Consider the following 19,546-nt stretch of genomic DNA (forward strand, 5'->3'; position numbering starts at 1 on the left):
ATTACATTATATTAAAAATCTTGGCATAACTTTACGTATTACTATTAAACTTTAACGTTTGCATTGTTTCGACAAAAAAAAAAAAAAGGTTTGAATAAGTTTGAATAAAAATTACAGAATTTAATTTGCTCTTAAAATAACGCCATTTTCCCAGAAAAGTTAATATATATATAGGAATTTCCGATCTTAGCCAGTTTCTGTGTACTTGTACAATCATGTAAATGAAATCTTGTTGATTAAAATATTTATATTACATTATATGATTATACATTGATTATGTTATTCGTCTGTGCATTTTATTTATTTATCTATTTTTTTTTTTCTCCTCAAAATTTGATTTATGATTTTTTTTTCCGCAAAAAAAAAAAAATTTTTTTTTTATTTTTTTGTTCACTAAAAAAATTGTTTATATATATTCGTAACGTTTAGGCAAATATTTTTAAGTCATCATTAAAAATATCCTCCCCGTTATATAATATTATTTACTATTTCTTATTCATAAAATTAATTATTTTAATTTTTTTTTCTCTCTTTTATTTTACTCTCTTTTTTAAAAAAAGATCTTATCATGACACAACAACTTCCACAACTTCCATCAATTCAACGAGTTTTTCTTGAATCAATTGTATCGTCATCAGACCCTGAGGGACGTTTCGTAGAAGTCAATGGAGTTCAAGCATTTTATAAATTAGTAATCCCAGCAAGTCATCGACAATTAATACAAAAAAAGCAACTTGTTCCAAATGAACCAAATAAACCTGTAATACTTTTATTACATCAAATTCTTGGAAATCAATATACTTGGAGACATCTTATGCAACCTTTAGCTGATGCTACAGGATGTCATGTTATTGCTTATGATAGAATAACTTTTGGATTTACTGAAAGACCTACACAATGGGAAGAAGGAAAAAATCCTTATACTCAAGAAGCGTCTGTAGAATTTGCGTTACAATTTGTGAATAATTTAGGATATGGGGAGAAAAAGATTGTATTTGTTGGAGTATCTGCTGGTGCTGCTATAAGTTGTACTATTGCTATCAGATATCCACATTTAGTACATTCTTTATGTTTATTAGGTCCTTCTATAAGTCCTGATGATCAAGGACCACCACCAATTGGTAGACATATATTAGGTTCAGCTCCAGGTCGTCTTTTCTTAAAAGCTGCATTATATCGTTATCTACCACTTACGACTCTTTATCATGACCCAGATTCAATTCCTGATTGGGAAACTGTAGTAAAACCAAATTATCGAGTTCCTTTAACTTTACCAAATTTTTATGAATCACTTTCATGGTTAATGAAATATTTTGTACCATTAGAAATTTTACCTCATAAAAGATATTTAGCACAAGTACCAATGTTATATATATCAGGTGATGATGATAAATATTTACATATTGATAAACACAGGGAAATTTTCGATGATATTATTTCAGTTGCTCCTTCAGATGCTAAAATTGAATTTAAAGTAATACAAAATTGTGGTCATTTACCTCAAGATGAAAAACCTCAAGAAGTTTTAGATTCCATTATTAACTTTTTATATAGAGTTGGAATTTAATATTATTTTGTGCCATTCGTTTTTTTTATTTTTTAAAAAGAATGTTTTAATCGTTTTTTTTTTTGGTTTTTTTTCTATGAAAAAAAAAAAATTTTTATTTTTCTCGTTATCACTTAGTATTATCAGCGTTTATTTATTCGTTTATATTTTATTTGTTTCATTTTTTTTTTTTTGTTAAATACTGGTTATTACATTAATTTTATTTTATTAATTTCGAAGAAAAAGATATCACGAGAATTTATTGAAATATGATTATACATACTTTGTCTTTTTTTTTTTAAAGATTTTTTTTTTTTTTATTGTTTTTTTTTTTTTGAAAAAAAAAAAATTTTAAATTAAGTTTTTTTTTTTTACAAACTTAAAAAAATTTTAAATTTAAATCTATTTTCTTCTAAGTCTAAAAAAAAAAAATTAAAATAAATCCATTATCTTAAAAAAAAAAAATGATTTTTTAAAGTCTTACAGTTATCGATTTACATACAGTACATGTATAATTGTATATGGTCAATGCGTGTTTATATGTGTTTATATGAACTTTTTTGTATCTGATTTTTTTTTGATTTTGTTATTTCCTATTATTTTCCTATTGGAATTTTTTTTTAATATATTATATTAAAAAATTATTTGTTATTGTCTGTCCTTGAATTGTTAATTATCTTTTTTTTTTACGATTGTTTTTCATTTATCGATTTTTTTTAGTATTATTAACCACTCCGAATTTATAAACCGATTTTATTTCGATTTTTTGCATTATCTATTAGTATTATTAACTCGCTCTCCGAATTTTACGCTAAAATTTGTCCACCCCAAATTTTATAAACCGATTTTATTTCGATTTTTTGCATTATCTATTGGTATTATTAACCCGCACTCCGAATTTTACGCTAAAATTTGTCCACACCGAATTTTATAAACCGATTTTATTTTCATATTTCTTCATCCATACTAAAAAAATATAAAAAAACGCTCCGAAAAAAAAAAATTAATTTGTACAATATTAGTCAACAAAACTTTTATCATCTGGTTGATCTACAGGGATTATTATTATTATTATTGAAATAACCCTTTTCCCAAAAATTAAAAAAAAGGGATTAATTTAAATTTTGATTAATCACGTGATAAAAATTCCCAATAATGGTCTAAACTTATTTCCCCCCTTTTTTTTCACTTGATTTGATTTGATTTGATTGATTGATCAAAAAAATTCTAGGATCTAGACCGTTCCAAATTTTTTTTTTTCGGGATTTTTCGGTATTTCGTTTATGCAACGAAGTTTTTTTTTTTTGAATATATTTTCAAAAAAAAATTATTATTGACCTATTGAAAAACCTTTACTTTTTACCTTTCCTTTAGAAATTTTTTTTTGTTATTCTATTATAAAAAAATTTATGTTTTAAAATATTTTTTCTTTTTAAAGTTTAATCTTTTTTTTTTTTAAGTACGATTTGTAAACATTATATAATTGCTTCGTGTTACATATACAGGATTTATATATTAACCGATTAACCGAAAATTTTTTTTTTGCTATACTATTACCCTGAATATAATACTAATATGGTAGTAAAATTCGAATATTCTTAATTACAGTTTTATATGTTCGCTAAGCCACTATTGAGTAACAATCTTTTTTCGCGATTGCATACATTTTATTAAAAATGTTTAAATAATTTAATGAATGAAGATATTTATGTTATGATATGTTTATTATTTATTTATTTTATTCATTAATTTATTTTAATATTGTATAATGTTGTTTTAAAGTAAATGTTAAAAAAAAAAACATTTTGGATTTAACCTTTTCTAATTTGATTGTTTGTGTGACATGATATTTGGGGGGAGAAAATAATAGGAGACAGAGTATTATTAAGGGAAAGAATTTTTTTTTTTAAAAAAAATATATGGTATTGAAGTATTGAAGTTGATCGTTATATTGAAGTTGATCGTTATGATCTCATTTTGTAGAAATGCGTAGAATATTCATCTATTCGGTTGATGTCATGTGACGAATGTGACGAATGTGACTTTGCGTGAATCAAAAAATTGTTGATTTCATAAAAAAAAACTGATGATATAACGATAACATTTGAATGTATATCATATAATCCATTTAATATTGTATATTCGGCAATATGGAAGTCATTGGAATATACAATAAAAAAAAAATATAAAGTATAACTGTACAAACTGCAGATAAAAATTTGAATGGATATCATATAATCCATTTAGTACTGTATATTCGGCAATATGGAAGTATGACCCATTTACATTTGAATATTGGAATATACAATAAAAAAAATATATAAAGTATAACCGTACAAATTATTTCTCATATTAAATATCATGAATATTTATTTATTCTAGAATTCACTATTAGAAAAAAGCTCTCATATCATAGATCAGGAAGTAGTAAACATTTGAACATTTGAATCCTTTAGTGAAGAACTATCTATTAAAATGTTTTCTCAGAAAGAAAAATTTACGTTTATTTCTTACTTGAATAAATACAAATGTGTTTCACAGAAAAGAGCATTTAAGTGGTATTAAAAGCGTACGTATTTAAGAAAGGAAGAAGTAGGTCGGACACTGGTCGAACCATGTAGTTATCAGAAACCGGGATGGTAAAGAACTTTCAACTTTCCAGTCAAAAGAATGTTTTGAATACTTTGGAGGATCGTGAAGATTGTATAGGAGAAAAATAAAAGGAAAGGTAATTTGAAAAATTCACTTAATATTTTAAATACGTAATTACGTATTTGTTAGTTTTATTTATGCAGAAATTCTAAACTTAGAAATATCCGTTTTACAATGTTTCAATGTTTTTTTTTTAAATTGGAGATGTATTTAGATATTTTTTTTTTGTAAAAAACTTTTTCTTTGTTACTATAGGAAAGAAAATTTAAAATATAAATTAAATTTAAATTAATTAATCATTCCTCCAAATAATTATTTTTTCGTATTTTGATGTTATTAAAATAAAATTTATCGATTTTTTCATAAATTAATGTTATGACGAGAAAATATTCTTTATTTTGTCACTCGTTGTTATTATATCAAAAAAAAAAAAAATAATAATCGATTCTATTGTCTATAGAAACCGTATTAAGTTGCAAAATGTAAATAGGATTATAATGAATTCTTATAATTTTATTACGTGCATCGATTTTTTTTCTCAAAACTAGAAGTAGTAAAATGCTTGAATTGTAAAAATTTTTATTCTTGGTTAAACATTCCTCTTTTTGATTGGAAAAAAAAATAAAAAAACGTTATTAAATCAATATTATAAAAAAAAAAAATTTCGAATTCCGGTATTTCTAGGTCTGTTCGTCAGTGCTCATCAGTGCCAGCTGCCTATAAACAAAACTGTTATTAACGTTATTAAAACGTATTATTAGAAGTAGTTTCAAAACTCATCTGGGATTCCGGCTACAGGAAATTTTTTTTTTTAAAAAAAAAGCTTTCAAGTTTCAAAATGAAACTTCGAACTTGAAGAAAAAAAAACTTTCAGATTTCGATTAGTGTTATATGTCGTCTCGAAAAAATATCTATAAAGTTAAAGAGCACCGATGTATGAGTAACACGGGCCACCGTAACAACAAATTAATAACATATTTATCAAGAAAACGAATAGGAAATTAAGGAATTTATACGTCACCCTTTTTAGGGCGCTGACCATCACACTTAACATTACTTCCTTTAACGAAATATATAGACCATTATCATGGTCCTGCCAAATTCAACCCATTAGTATTTAACGCCACTATAAATTACAATGATGAGATGACAGGTCACTTACCTCGTTTTAGTTCCACAACATTTATCAAATCGTGTAATGTACGACCCTAACACCACTGTATCTTGTAGCAAAGTGGTCCCTTGGTAGGAGGGATGGGATTGGTATAAAGTTTAAAAAGTTAAAGGGTTAAGAGATTAAAGATTAGAGAGATGTTTGTAAAAGGGGAAAATAATTTTTAATACAATGTCGTTAACCAATCCGAAAAGTAGTCAAATGACCGAAACTTGCATGATCGGATGAATGAAATCACGTGAGCTCTTTGAGATGAGCTGATTTGGAAGTTTCATCGTCCAAATCATTGTAAACGCAAAATGAGCGGCAAATTTGGTGTATAATACTCGTTATATTCATGATCCTTTTTTAGAAAAGTTTGAAAGCACATGTTTTGATTGGATCATGAATTTTGGGCTTGCTTAATTGATTTCTTTAGTTTTTCTTTATAAATCGACTCGTGTTTTCGTAATTGTTAAGAAATACTGTAAGTTTCTGTGTTCATTATTAAACCATTTTAAAATGCAACAACAAAAAATTCAAGGGCTGGGAGGACTTACTTTATATCATGTATTAATAAGCAAAAAAGAATTCAACGTAAAGATTTTTTAACAAAAGTCTAATCGAATCTAGTCCTCAAGGTACATTATACAGTACATATTTTGCAAACCTTAATAATATGTCATAGGTTAAATCTTCCAAAAGTAATGCCAAATCCAATTCCCGACTTAGAATTTCATGGTATTACAATTACCGATTTACCGATCATAAAGGAAATCTTTTCTTGAAACCTCCGTTTAAACAAGTTAAGAATGTTTATGAAGTAGCAAATAATCTTGCAGTTATTGTATAGATTTAGGGCGTTCTATCAGAAGATGTTCCAGTTCAATGGAGTAAAAAATGTGTTGGATACGAAGAAACTAAAGAAGGTGGTTTGGTATTTTTTAAAGATCGTTCACGAGAATTTTGTGACATTTTAGTTGGTGCAGATGGAATAAATTCTCCAGGTAAATAAAACATTTTAAATATATTTTATTCGCCCTTATTTATTTTCAACTGAATATGTGTTTTATATTCATCTTCTTTCAGTTCGAAACAAAAATTACTTGAATTACAAATTTTCGATTATGGAGTAACACTAATTAATGCAGGAGTAGCTGTACCTAAAAGTGTTATGAAATAAAACATTTCTACAAAGTTTAATTAATCTGTCCTTGGATGCCATATTTATTTTTTATTTTTTTTAATTCCAATTGAACAAGAACAAGGATAGAATTACAAACCACATTATAGAACATCAATATCCATTAGTTATCCTACTAAATTCGATAACGTTGAAAAAATAAAAGTTTATGATAATGATCCCGTATCAGTAGTTGAACGTTAAAAGGATGATTCGAAAATTAAGACCGCAACCGATTATTTAAGCATAACAATCAAACCCCTGCCTTTGAAAGATTTCTTGTATTAATAATACGGGATTTGACTCCTAAAATAACTCCTGATCTAGAAAAATATCCACTTATTAATAAAACTTATAATCCTGTACAACGAAGAGATATTAACCCGTTATCTGTAAATATATGGAAGAGTAACAATATTAGGAGATGCAGCTCATGCTATGATCCTGTAATGGTATTTGTAACAATCATTTTATCTTATTATTGGATTAGGAATGAAGAATGCTCTTAAAGATGCTGAAATTTTTTTTCAAGCATTAATTAATTATTCTTCAGAAAATTATATTTCTTGTATTTAAGAATATGAAAATGAAATGTTAAAACGAACATCCGCAGAAGTGTTAAAAGGTAGATATGCATTGAAACAAGCTTCTCCAGTTGAAATAATACTATAAAAATTTTGAATGTTTTAATGAATTTTTTTGATCGATAAAAAATGTTGGTTTCACGTGACTTATTGCGTCACCCTCGTTAACCACAAAAATATTTTTACTACATCGGTCACATCCAAAATGTACATAAATATTTATTTATTTTCTTCTTAAATATTTATGTTTTCATACACATATGGGTAATATATAATTTTTAAAATCGAAATATATATATACATAATGTATATATACAGTGAGTATTTTGTGAAATACATGGCCAAATTAGCCTAATTCTACCAGAATTAAAATTTAAGCCGTATATTGTATCCGGGTCTTTTGACGTGAGGGTATTCTCAAAGGGGGTATCTTTAGCAGCGCGGTAAGGTATTTAAATATATGAAATAAGTTAAAAATTATTTGCTGAATCACGCTGAAACTATTTTCCATTTTCTTTCATTACAGATTTTTTTATTTCTCCTTTCCTGATTTATGAAAATTGAATGTGAATCATTATTAAAATTGATAAAATAGTTCGGTGATAATCGGGATCGTGATTTCTAAAGTGATTGATTGCTAATACAGACAACAGTAATTACTGCGTAATTATCTCTATTGACATTATCTGCCGTAATATTATTCCGGCTGCGGACATATTTTTGCGATCTATTATATTTGCGAATTTAACTATTAGTTTATCTTACAAATCAACGACCCGAGTTATACTAATACATTTATGGTTCTATTTTCAATTACATTTAACGATTTCAAATTAATATGGCTGAATTTTGTCGGCTACTTGCACTTAGCAATGAATTAACGATTACAATTTATCAAGTATATTTAGAGTGTCGATAATAGTGAGGTTTAATCTAGCGCGTGTAAAAAAAATTTTCCAAGGCTAGTAACACAAAGAAGATGTTGGTGCTTAAAAGTAAAATTGTCTTCGAGACATTAATATTGGCGTCAAGAAATAAATGAGGAAATATAATGCAAAGTTTTATGAATGAAGAAAAAGTTAAAGTCGTCCTAACGAAGGAATCACTTTTTGATCGACATTTAAGTAAAAATCTGTAAATTCTTACTTTCTGATTACTAAGTAAAATTTATACTTTTTTTTGTTATGACTTATGATTACTGCTACATCTGCATCAAGTTTAGTTATTCAAACTAAAAGGGAAGAAATTAAATTATTTAATCAGAATAAACATATAAGGAATATATGATATATATAATATATTAAATTTACTCAACTAAAATGTCTCAAAATTCTCTCGTTCAATCCTAAAAATACCCAAACACTTTTAGTTTCTTCGTATCTAATACATTTTTTACTCACTGAACTGGAACATTACTTGATAGAACATTCGCGATAAGCTATAATAATTGCAAGATTATTTTCTGCTTCATAAACATCCTTGACTTATTTATATGGCCATGAAATTCCAAGTCGGAAACTGGCTTGCTTTTGGAAGATTTGAAGCAACTGAAGAGGGAATGCGATTTAAAGTGATTGTACTCCTTTACTGTTTAAAGTTATATGAAATCCTTGCCATCAATCTTTTTAAAACAAAACAGTCAGAGTTAGTTACAATTCACATGATGCACTGTATTTTAGGTTTCCAAAATCAATATTATGCCGTACCTTGAGGACCGGATTCTCGTTCAAAAATTTTTACGTTGAATTCTTTTCTATCTGTTTTTTATCAAAGTATGATAAAGGGAAGCCCTCTTAGACCTGCACTGATAATAATTATAGTTGGAATTTTTTGTTATATTTTAAAATTTTAAAATGGTTTATAACTGAAATACTTGACAAGTTAATGAAGGAAAACAAAAACGATATTATGTACCTATTTATATAAAATTGACCGAACTCGTAATTCATATAATTCGAGATTTTATTAGTATATTAAGGTTCATTTTTTTATTAAAATTTATAAGTTTCTTGATTGAATATTTTGAGAAAATGATTAATTTTATTTACCAATTTAGTAAGAAAATCATTCTAAATATAAAAGAAGATTCTTGGATCTTGGCCGGCATTACGGCACTATGCTTTAATTCTGGCCAACATCCCGCATCTAGAGTTTGGAACCGGTTGTATTTTTGGAAACCGGATTTAAAACGGGTGCAACCGGTTCGACCCTTTTCAAATCGGGTTTTACAAACCCGGTTGAAACCGATTTTTGTACCCGGTTTTATATTTGTTTAATTATAATAAATAAATAATAAAGTACGTTCCTGGTTTTCAGTTAACTTATGGAATTCTACTATGATCTATCATACATCCTGGATTAGAGTTTCCATTTTTGCATCAGATTTCAAAATGTACGGGACACGTGACAAATTACAAAATTCTATTTGCTGACAACCTGCATGAATTTGTCAAGTGTACAGTACACTGTAATTTTGGCCAGAATTAAATGTGATCGGCATATAATTGGCCGAGTTTATAATTTCGGCCAGAATTACAAAACTTGTGTAACACAATTCACGAATTTGTGTACCATAATTTTCTATAACTGATAAAAATCCCGGTGGCTAAACTATTTACCCGGTATCACGTGATTTATAATTTCGTAATTCGGGCCGGCACTATAAAGTTTCGATATCATGCCGGGTTGAGCACCTGGTTGCACTCGCTTTAAACGCAAACCGGTTTTTGCAGCATGAATCCGGATTGAACCGAATCGTAAAAAAAACGGGTAGAACCGGTTTAAAAACTGGATGGTGCATCCGGTTCCAAACTCTACCCGCATCCACATATGTGGATTCGTAAATAGAATATTTTGTCTCACATACAGGTTGATTAAACTTTGTGGAAATGCAATATTTCAAAGATTTCTTTGGCTAAATGGAGATGTCCTCCGATCAAATTAACAAGTACAAGAACAAAATTATGAACCACATTATAAAGTATCAAAAATCCATTAGGTACCTACTAAATTAGATAACTTTGAACCTCATAAAGTTTATCATTAATTGAACATATTAAAAAGGTGATAAGACCAGAATGTGAATTGACTAATATTTTTTTAGAAATGTGGGACTTGCTCCTAGAACTCCCAATCATCCATTTAATGCCTACAATCCTATGCAACGAAGAAATTTACAAGATATTAATCCATTATCTGTAAATACATGGGAAAGCAGTAGGTTACACTATTAGAAGATGCAGCTCATGCTATGAATCCTATACTGGGATTAGAAATGAAGAATGCTTTTAAAGATGTTATATTTTTTAATACAAGAAATATAATTTTCTGGAGAATAATTAAGTAATGCTTGAGAAAGAATTTTAAGGATGAAATGCTAAAACGAATGTCCGTGTTGTGTTAAAATATACAGCATTTAAAACAAGCTTCTCCAGTTGATGAAACTTCCGCGGAAAAGGCCACCTCCGTACAAACCAATTTTATAAATCCGTACGTTAAACTTCAGGCCTTATATTTATCCGTACACTGAACTTTTTTTAATAATCACATTTCTATACACCAAACTTTTTTCTTTTCTTGGCTATTTTTTTTTTTGATTTCATCAATACTATCAATACTTCACTTCTACTTATGTTAGCATTTTGGGCGAATTTGAATTACTTCTTTTGCTGAGATTCATATTTATAATAAATTAACTGATAAAAAAAACATGATAAAAAGTATATTTATGAGTTTGTACGTCGAACCCCCTAATTCTAGAATAAATCTGTACGCGCGATGTAATTATTATTGTAAATCCGTACAACAAAATAAATCATTGTTTGTTTAAATCCGTATCCTAAACTTCGGCCAACTTTTCATATCCGTACAATAAGAACTTCATTAAATTATAAAATCTGTACAACGAGGTCTTTATCAGTGTATTCAGGGGCTCTCGTTAGATATTTAATTATTATTGTATAGTATTTAGGCAATAACGTGCTGTTTTCAATTGAGGCCATTTGATTGGCTCAGATTATACCACGAACGTTATTGCATACAATAAGTGTTTTATTATATAGATTCTCACGATCACACTATTAATTATGTATTTTAATGATTTAAACAGTATTCATTTATTATATATATCATCAATAAAGCTATAAAGCTATTCAATAAATGTAAAAAAAATACAGTGTGATCCTATAAAGATAAATAATAAATGTTACTATTGCTACCGTTTAAGGGATAAGTTAGGAGTGATTGATTAATACTTGTACGTGACAAAGATTTTATCAATGATCCCATTATATTGTAATACATGTTATTCACATGACTCTCCCTATAATAACATTTTTTTTGTTATTTACATTGAGAAAGAAAAATAATAAAGAAACATAAGGAAACAATAAGAAAAAATAATAAGACAAACAAGACAAGTAAATACTAAGAAAATAATAAAATATAATTATAATTTACGTGAAATTTTCAATTCCCACAACCGCAACTGCATTCAAGACATTGATAATATTTGTAACCGAGGACACCACATAAATTCGCACAACATTGGGGATAGAATCCACCACAACCCAGTAAAAAGTTTCTATCAAGTTTTTGTATAAAAAATGTAAAATATGTTAGTATAATGAATTTAATACAATTATGAGCATCCATTTATACGAAATTTGTAATAAATATGTAGAATTTTTATTTAGAATTTGAAATAAATTTGTATATTATTTATTAGATTTTTGTAAGAATAATATATTAAATATGTATTAATTTTGCTATAAAATATTGATAATATAGTACTATACTAAAAATAATTAATAAAACTATTTTTTACGTTGCTTCTTATTATATTCTTGTTTATTATCATCATTTTTTTGTTGTGTTATATTACATTTACGATTAGAACGTCTTACTTGAAGGATTTCTTCTTGCTTTTTATATTATGTAATTTTTGTGTTGTTTTACGCTTGCGACCACAATGTTTTACTTGAGGAGCCTCTTGATCATCTTCATGTTCATCAGTTTCTCGTTCTTCATCACCTTTTTGTTGTATTACGTTACACTTGCAACTAGAACATATTACTTGAGAAGTTTCTTTTTGTTTTTCATTATTATGTGTTGCTTTATGCTTGTTACCATGATCTTTAACTTGTGAAACTTCTTGATCAGTTTCTTGTTCTACATCACTTTTTTGTTGTATTACTCTATCAACTGCTTTCAATATATAATATAATTATTAGTTAATTATTTGTTAAGAATCTATAAAATGCATTATAATTTATACTTACTTTGTGAAGGTTCATTATTAAGTTCTTCCAAACTTTTTATATTTGAGCTGTTAAATTCCAATAATGGCATTCTACAGTAATAATGCTATAATTTCGAAATATTATATAATTCATTGATTAATTTACAAAAAAAAATTCATATAATATTTAAAAATTACCACAATTTTTTGTTGATAAAATTGATCCGCTTGTTTGTTGTTCTTCTTCATTGATTTCATCGTTAGATTCAACCACTTTTCTCTTAAATCTTTTGCTATTTCCATTTGGTTTACGAGATTTAAGTGTCTTTTGAGTTTTATCACTAAGAGTTGATCCTATATGTTTAAAAAAAGAGTATTGTTAAACAATTCTGCTGATCGATTTAAAAATTAAACATATGACTTACGCTTATAATTAACATGCCGACGGATCATCTCACGTTCTTCCCAATCACTTACAGTTCTGGAAAAGATGGATTTTTTTCGAAATTAAACAAATAAAAAATAAACATTAAGTTAAAAAAAATCAAACTAATAAATTCATGCCAATTATTTACCCTATCAATACATTTATTAATTTCACTAAGAGGCATATCATGATATTCAGTAGTAGGGCATAAAGGATAGAGCTTTTCAGCTACTAAAAGTCTCATAAACTCCTGCAATTTTTAGAGAACAATTTTTTTTTAAAAAAAATACAATTATAAACATTACAATACCATATAACCATGCCAAATTCTTTTGGTATATGAAGATAAGAAGAAATGTTTTGGTGTTTATATTTTCCTTTTGAAATTGGCTATATGACGTGCAATAAAATTAAATACAGTAATAATCAGTAATAAACCCAAAAAATATGTATGTAAATATGTAATGTTTTAGTTAATTTTACCTGTTCAGGCTCATTGCTAGAGAATTCAGCAGTATCACTTTTTTGATTTATAATCTTTTTTTCATTTTTGTTGTATTATTTTTTCAATTTAACGATCCTTTTTTTATTTTCATTGCTAATTTACTATCAGTTGATTTGGCTTCTGATATTTTTGGTTGATTTAATGTTAATAATTTTTTTGTTTTTTTCTGTTTTATTTTGTTAGTATTTTCTAGTTTTGCAATTTCTTGTTTAAGTTCAGCAATTTTTTTGGACGTTTCATTTTCTTCATATTCACTGTTAAAAGAGCTACTCTCAGAGTTGGATGTTTCAGTTGTTTCACTATCATTATATTCCATTTTAGATAATATAGTAAATAGTGAATATTAAATAACTTGATAATATAAACTTATATGAAATTATTTTATTTTTTTTTCTTGCTTTGGAAGAAAAGATAAAAGTTGTAATCATTATAATCACGAAATTATGCTTAAACTATATATCAATTTTGGTGGCGCAGTATTTACGCCTATCCTATTATTAATATATAAGCCCATTGTTGATTTTCTTATCATTAATAAGGAATGTGGCACAGCTGGAAATTTTAACAATCGTTGATTGTTTTGAAACATTACATAATTTCCTAGCTAATATTGCATCATTTGCCTTACTTATTTCATAATTAGACTATTTATGGTGACATTATTATTTCTATACAGTGCTTAGAATTTTTATTATTTAAATTAAATCATATCATTTATAATCATTAAAAATATTATCAAAATTTTAATTATCAAAATAACAAACTAAAAAAAAATGATTACAAAAAATTGTCAAAGAAAAAGAAAAAATAGAAGTAACAAAGGATTAAAAGTCTCTTGTAATTGCCTAAAATGCCAAAGGTTTCCTTTAGATGGATCTAGATGACACGTAAAATTTGGTTAGTATATTGATCATATCCCTTATATTCGGCTGTAATTTTTCTGGGATCATCTGTATTTATTTATCTTTTTTTTTAATTTTGATGAATGTTTTCTAATGTTCATTTATTTGTTTTTTTCTTTTTAGGCATTCTTTGAAGTACCTTAACTATACTTTTTATTAGTATGCAAATATTCTGGTTTATTAGTATAAACAGACTTGAGGTTAGAGGTCATAAGCTATCCCACCAGCTGGCAAATTGTATGAAATTTCTTTAATTCTCAAAGAAAGCCTTGCTAAAGTCATCTTTAGTGTAGGTCTAGTAATACATTGCCTTAATTGAGCGTGGCTACAAAGTTTATGATTCTTAAACTATATATATATATATTGATATAATATTTTAGCATATTTTTCTAATTTTTAAATTTGTGTATTTTTTACATATAGAATATGATATTCCATTAATTAATTTTCACCATATAACAAAGATATTGCAAAAATACGCTAGTTGAGCAATTTATTGATGTGAGAGTGATATAGATTCAAATTTCAAATGGTGAAAGTAATTAGTAATTGCACGAATTAAATAAATAGTACAAATTTCAAACAAATTTCAAAAATCTATATTAAATAATTGTACAATTTCTATTTAGAATTTAATAACTTTATAAAAAATCTACAATAATCACACATTTAAGTTTACGAAATAAAATTTAATTTAATATTAAATGTCAGAATATTAATAATGTTACGAAAAGCCTACAATAATCATATGATTAAATTTTATGAAAAAATGCGATTTTATTCAATTATACAAATACTAAACAAAAACTAGATAATTATTACAAAAATAAAACAAAAACTGCACGATTTTTATACAATGACTTTTTACTGGGCAATAATTGCATTCATTAAGTTTTCGATTAACTTTTGAAGGAAAATAGAAAAATTCTTTGGCAGGTTCAGTAGCATGTTCAAGGTAATTTATGGCAGGAATAGATTGAGTAACCCAGGCCAAAGTAAAGGTAAGAAACAAGGTAATAAGAATAAATTTTGGCATTGTGATAAAGTAATAAGATAGAGTAGTCTTTAGTCGAATTTAAGATTTTTAAAATTTTATTTGTTAATATTTTGTTAAATTTTGTACAGGAAGGAATACATACATTGTTTATATAAAAAAAATCGTTAATATTTGTTATTTAACGATAAATATAGTTTTCTTTGAAAGAATTCCTAGGCGTAGAATCGCATGCTCCTAATGACAAAAAATTAACCAGTTTTTTACCAATAAAGCGAGTCTCTGATATCATATGATACGTCATTTTCTACAAAATTTTTCTAAAGATGTAGAAAATAATAATCTACCACTTTATTTACGTTTTTTGATTGTGATTTGAAATTTATTCAGCACACAAATGTAAAGTTCAAAATGATTATTATACAATACTGGTAACAATTATTATGGCGTTGATGATTAATATAATAATCATTGCTCCTGACAACCATTTAATGACAAAATTGGAAAATATGGTATGACGATTTTCCAAAAGAAGTTTCGCTCTATCTTTAATAAAGTGATCATCACAGAGATACAATCCTTTTTTTTTGTTTTTATCATTATAAATATTATTATAAAAACTTGGTTTGAATGAGTAAAACCTACCAATTAAAGGTAATTATGTAAGTAAACGTATAAATTTAGTTTAATGATTTTAATTTTCATTGGTTATATTATTTATACGCAACGTAACGTAATGGTATCCAAATTCAAAACAAAAGGAGAATGAATGAGAACATGATACAAGATTTTAATATTGACTTTTTAAGGTACGTAATGTAAATTTTGTAATATATTATTAAATTACATCTCATTTCTAACAGTAACACTGACAATAAAGATGAATCATCGGTTTCCTGGACGGACTAACTATAATCTCTTTATCTGTTGGCATAGAATAGTTTTCTTAGTTTTTTTGATAATCTGATAAGTTTTTATTATTGATTTTGATAACTTATTTGTTTTCACAATTATTTTAATAACTTATTTCTGATTTATTTATTTATTTAAGCAGAGAAATGTAAAGAGATACATAATAAATGTGCTCAAAACTATTCTAGCTACTAGTTAATTTTCAATATTTCCCGTAATCTTAAAATCCATTTCAAGCCCTCTATTCTGACTATTGACTTCTTGCATAAAAACTAAAGTTACAATGACCAGATATCTCTAAGAAAGGGTTGTTACTCAAATGTTTCTTTCTTAATTAGAAGGCAAGCTATCTAATCTTAGCTATGCGTATATTCTGCAATAGTATGCTAATTACTAGGGAACGGTAACTGTTGGAAGTCCGGAGCGAAAAGCAAAATCTTAATTAAACAATATTAAGCACGATAAATTTAATTGAAATATCAAAAAAAAGGATGTTTCGTCATTATAAAATTCAGTTTAAACAAAATTATCGTATATTTTCATTATATAAATAGGTTCTATTTTATCATGCATAAATAAAGAGTAACGTATAACCAAAAGAACCAATACGAATGAATGCCATTGACTCACACAGTGAGCGGGCGGACAACGGGATATTTGTGAAACTGACACGAATAGTATTTAGTCCTTCGCTTCACTCTGGACTAATTACATTATTAGTAGTAAAGGAATATGGTATTGTTGACCATCCGGGAAGGATAAAGGCCTAATAGTGCGCAATGTAATCAATATTCTGAAGTGACGCAAAAGTTTAATCCCTGTAAAAAAAGTCAATCCATTTTTTATATTCCATCTTTCCGTAAATGGCTCATATTTCCAGAATTAATAACCTTAGAATTTATCGAATTATTTATATTTTCCGTGAATGGATCCGCTAACCCTAATCCTACCTTACTAATCCTTAGCTCACCATTTTTTTCTTGTTGGTCAATATTTGCTCCAATGCATTTTGACAGCCATTTACAAAATTTGAGTAAAATAAAAACATTTGTCAATATATTTATTTTGTTAGAAATTATTTGCTTTATATTTCATAATAAATAGTAATCTTGTATAATAAACTTGTAAAATAAAAATAGCATCCAATTGGATATTGTACAATTGAAAATTGTGCAAAATGTTAGTTGTTTAGAAATATATAGTAAAAAATCTGGGATAATAAAATCGCTTTACAATAATTAAAACATTTATGATTACATCAATTCAGGTTCAATACAACTACTAAATATTTTAGCAATTTAAAATTTTAATTTGTAAAAAAGTATGTTAAAAAAAAACAATAAAAGTTTATTTTTATAAATGCAAATAAATTATATGCTTTTTTTATTTAGACCTCCCCTTCAATATATCCAATAGTCCATAATGGAGTCCACAGGCAGAACACCCACCCTCAAAATTTTCAGCCAGAAAGAATGATTATTTTGGAATGAATGAAATGTAATGAAATATATAATAGTTATTGGGTAGGGGGGTTGAAATATCACCGAACTGCGCAGCAGTTCGGATGATATTTTAACCACCATACCCAATAACTGTGTTATTATGTAGACACTGATGATCATGCTTTTATGACATCATTACTATATCATACATAGTGCGAGAATAATATTTTAAGCTATTTTTAAACTATTTTTAAACTATTTTATTCTCTGTCTCTTTTCTTTTATACTTACCCTATAAAAAAAGAAAATTCGGAATTTGTCTTGAAAAGTATGGAAAATGTCCGGAAATTTTCCGTGCGTCCAGAAAACATTCAGAAACGGTCACGTTTTGGAACATTTTCCGGACGCTCGATTCTGGACAAATTCTGGACAAATTCTGGAGTGTCAAGAAAATGTCTGGAATTTGTGTGTCCGGAAAGTGTTCCAAAACGTGACCGTTTCCAAATGTTTTCCGGATGCATGGAAAATTTCCGGACATTTCCTATACTTTTCAGGACAAATTCCGAATTTTCTTTTTTTATAGGGTTATATTAACTAAAATGTCACAAACGAAGCAAATAAATTTGAAAAGTAAAGAAATAAGGTATTGTACACCTTTAATTTATTTTGCTTTATTTTGCTTTTTTTTTTGTTTTCTAACAATATCTATATTTTATGTTTTAGGATAGTTTGAAAACTTCTGCTTCTCTAAAAGAAAAAGTTGAATTTTATCGTGAATTTTCAAAAGTTAAAAATACAGTCAACGTGACAAATAATTGGATGGGTTTGTTAGAGAAGTTTCGAAAAGAACAATTATACATTGGTCAAATTCAAGAAGTAGAAAATGAACAAGTTTTAATTGAAAAATTGTGTTCTTATTTTGCTAATATGAGTAAAAAAGATGGTTCCGACTATTCTGTTAATTCTGTTAGAGCTTCTTTTGCAGCTATTAACTGCTTCCTTCAAGATAATTCAAAAATTAAAAGTATTGATTTATATAATGATGTTCGTTTTAAAGAGATAAGAAAAGTTGTAGATGAAAAGATTAGATATCTTTCTAATAATGGCAAAGGTGAAACCAAAGGATCAGACTCATTAGAAGCTGATGAAATAACCCAAATTTTAAATCATAGATTGTTAGATGGCTCCACGCCTGAAAGATTGTTAAGAAGAGTATTTTTTATAAATGCAATTTATCTTGGACTTCGTGGTGGAGAACATACATTACTTAATGCAACTGATTTTGTTAAAAGTGAAGATGATGGATACACTGTTTTTATTTATTGTTCTAAGAATAATCAACATGGTTTTACTGAAAGCTGAGGAAAGGCAGATAAATTAACCTTACCAAGCCATCCGGATATTACTCCATTTATTGATCAATATTTATCATTACATCCTCATTATGCAGAACCTGATTTTTACCTTCAAGAAATTGAAGAACAATTTGGTAATATTTCAAATTATTAATATTTAATTAACACTAAAAATTGATTTATTTTATTATTAATACATTAGCATTAAGAACTGGTGTCTGGTATAAGCCAAATCATGTAGGATCCAAAAGATTAAATTCTTTTTTAAATGAAATTTGTAAAATTACTGGCGTAAATCTTAATGGAAGGAAGATTACTAACCACTCTGGACATCGTGCACTTATTCAAAATTGTGAAAAAATGGGAATTCCAAAAGAAGATATTAAATTAATATCTTGCCATAGATCTGATGCTGGATTATCATCATACACTTTACCTACTGATAATAAAAAAAATGAGATTGTTGGACAGTTAATGAATAAAGTTCATAGGCAGTTGACTTCGGGTATATTGACATTGCTGTTCATTGATTTTTAAAGATTTATTAAATATTTGCATTTTATTATCAGTTAATGAAAAATCAGCAGAAATAGTAAATTCTCAAATTTCATGTATGAATGAAAATAATAAACAAATAATGGACAAAGAGGAT

At 26.9% G+C, this 19,546-nt stretch overlaps 4 protein-coding genes across 4 annotated transcripts; 1 reads left to right on the plus strand and 3 right to left on the minus strand.

The window, feature by feature from the left end:
* Positions 1 to 568: 568 nt before the first annotated feature.
* On the plus strand, positions 569 to 1,567 carry OCT59_008352 (uncharacterized protein; the record flags this gene model as incomplete). Its single annotated transcript, XM_025319085.2, has 1 exon — positions 569 to 1,567. The coding sequence occupies one exon, from the start codon at positions 569 to 571 to the stop codon at positions 1,565 to 1,567; it is 999 nt and encodes a 332-aa protein (XP_025174634.1).
* Positions 1,568 to 12,018: 10,451 nt separating this feature from the next.
* Positions 12,019 to 12,467, minus strand: OCT59_008353 (uncharacterized protein; the record flags this gene model as incomplete). The annotated part of the gene is made up of 2 exons (XM_066142389.1): positions 12,019 to 12,323; positions 12,398 to 12,467. 2 exons carry the CDS (start codon positions 12,465 to 12,467, stop codon positions 12,019 to 12,021), a joined length of 375 nt encoding a protein of 124 aa, XP_065999276.1.
* Positions 12,468 to 12,544: 77 nt separating this feature from the next.
* Positions 12,545 to 12,973, minus strand: OCT59_008354 (uncharacterized protein; the record flags this gene model as incomplete). Its single annotated transcript, XM_066142391.1, has 3 exons — positions 12,545 to 12,711; positions 12,783 to 12,838; positions 12,933 to 12,973. The coding sequence occupies 3 exons, from the start codon at positions 12,971 to 12,973 to the stop codon at positions 12,545 to 12,547; spliced, it is 264 nt and encodes an 87-aa protein (XP_065999277.1).
* Positions 12,974 to 13,350: 377 nt separating this feature from the next.
* Positions 13,351 to 13,605, minus strand: OCT59_008355 (uncharacterized protein; the record flags this gene model as incomplete). The annotated part of the gene is made up of 1 exon (XM_066142392.1): positions 13,351 to 13,605. One exon carries the CDS (start codon positions 13,603 to 13,605, stop codon positions 13,351 to 13,353), a length of 255 nt encoding a protein of 84 aa, XP_065999278.1.
* Between the last annotated feature and the right edge of the window lie 5,941 nt (positions 13,606 to 19,546).

This window comes from Rhizophagus irregularis, chromosome 16 (assembly GCF_026210795.1).
Source record: "Rhizophagus irregularis chromosome 16, complete sequence".
Lineage (NCBI taxonomy): Eukaryota > Fungi > Glomeromycota > Glomeromycetes > Glomerales > Glomeraceae > Rhizophagus > Rhizophagus irregularis.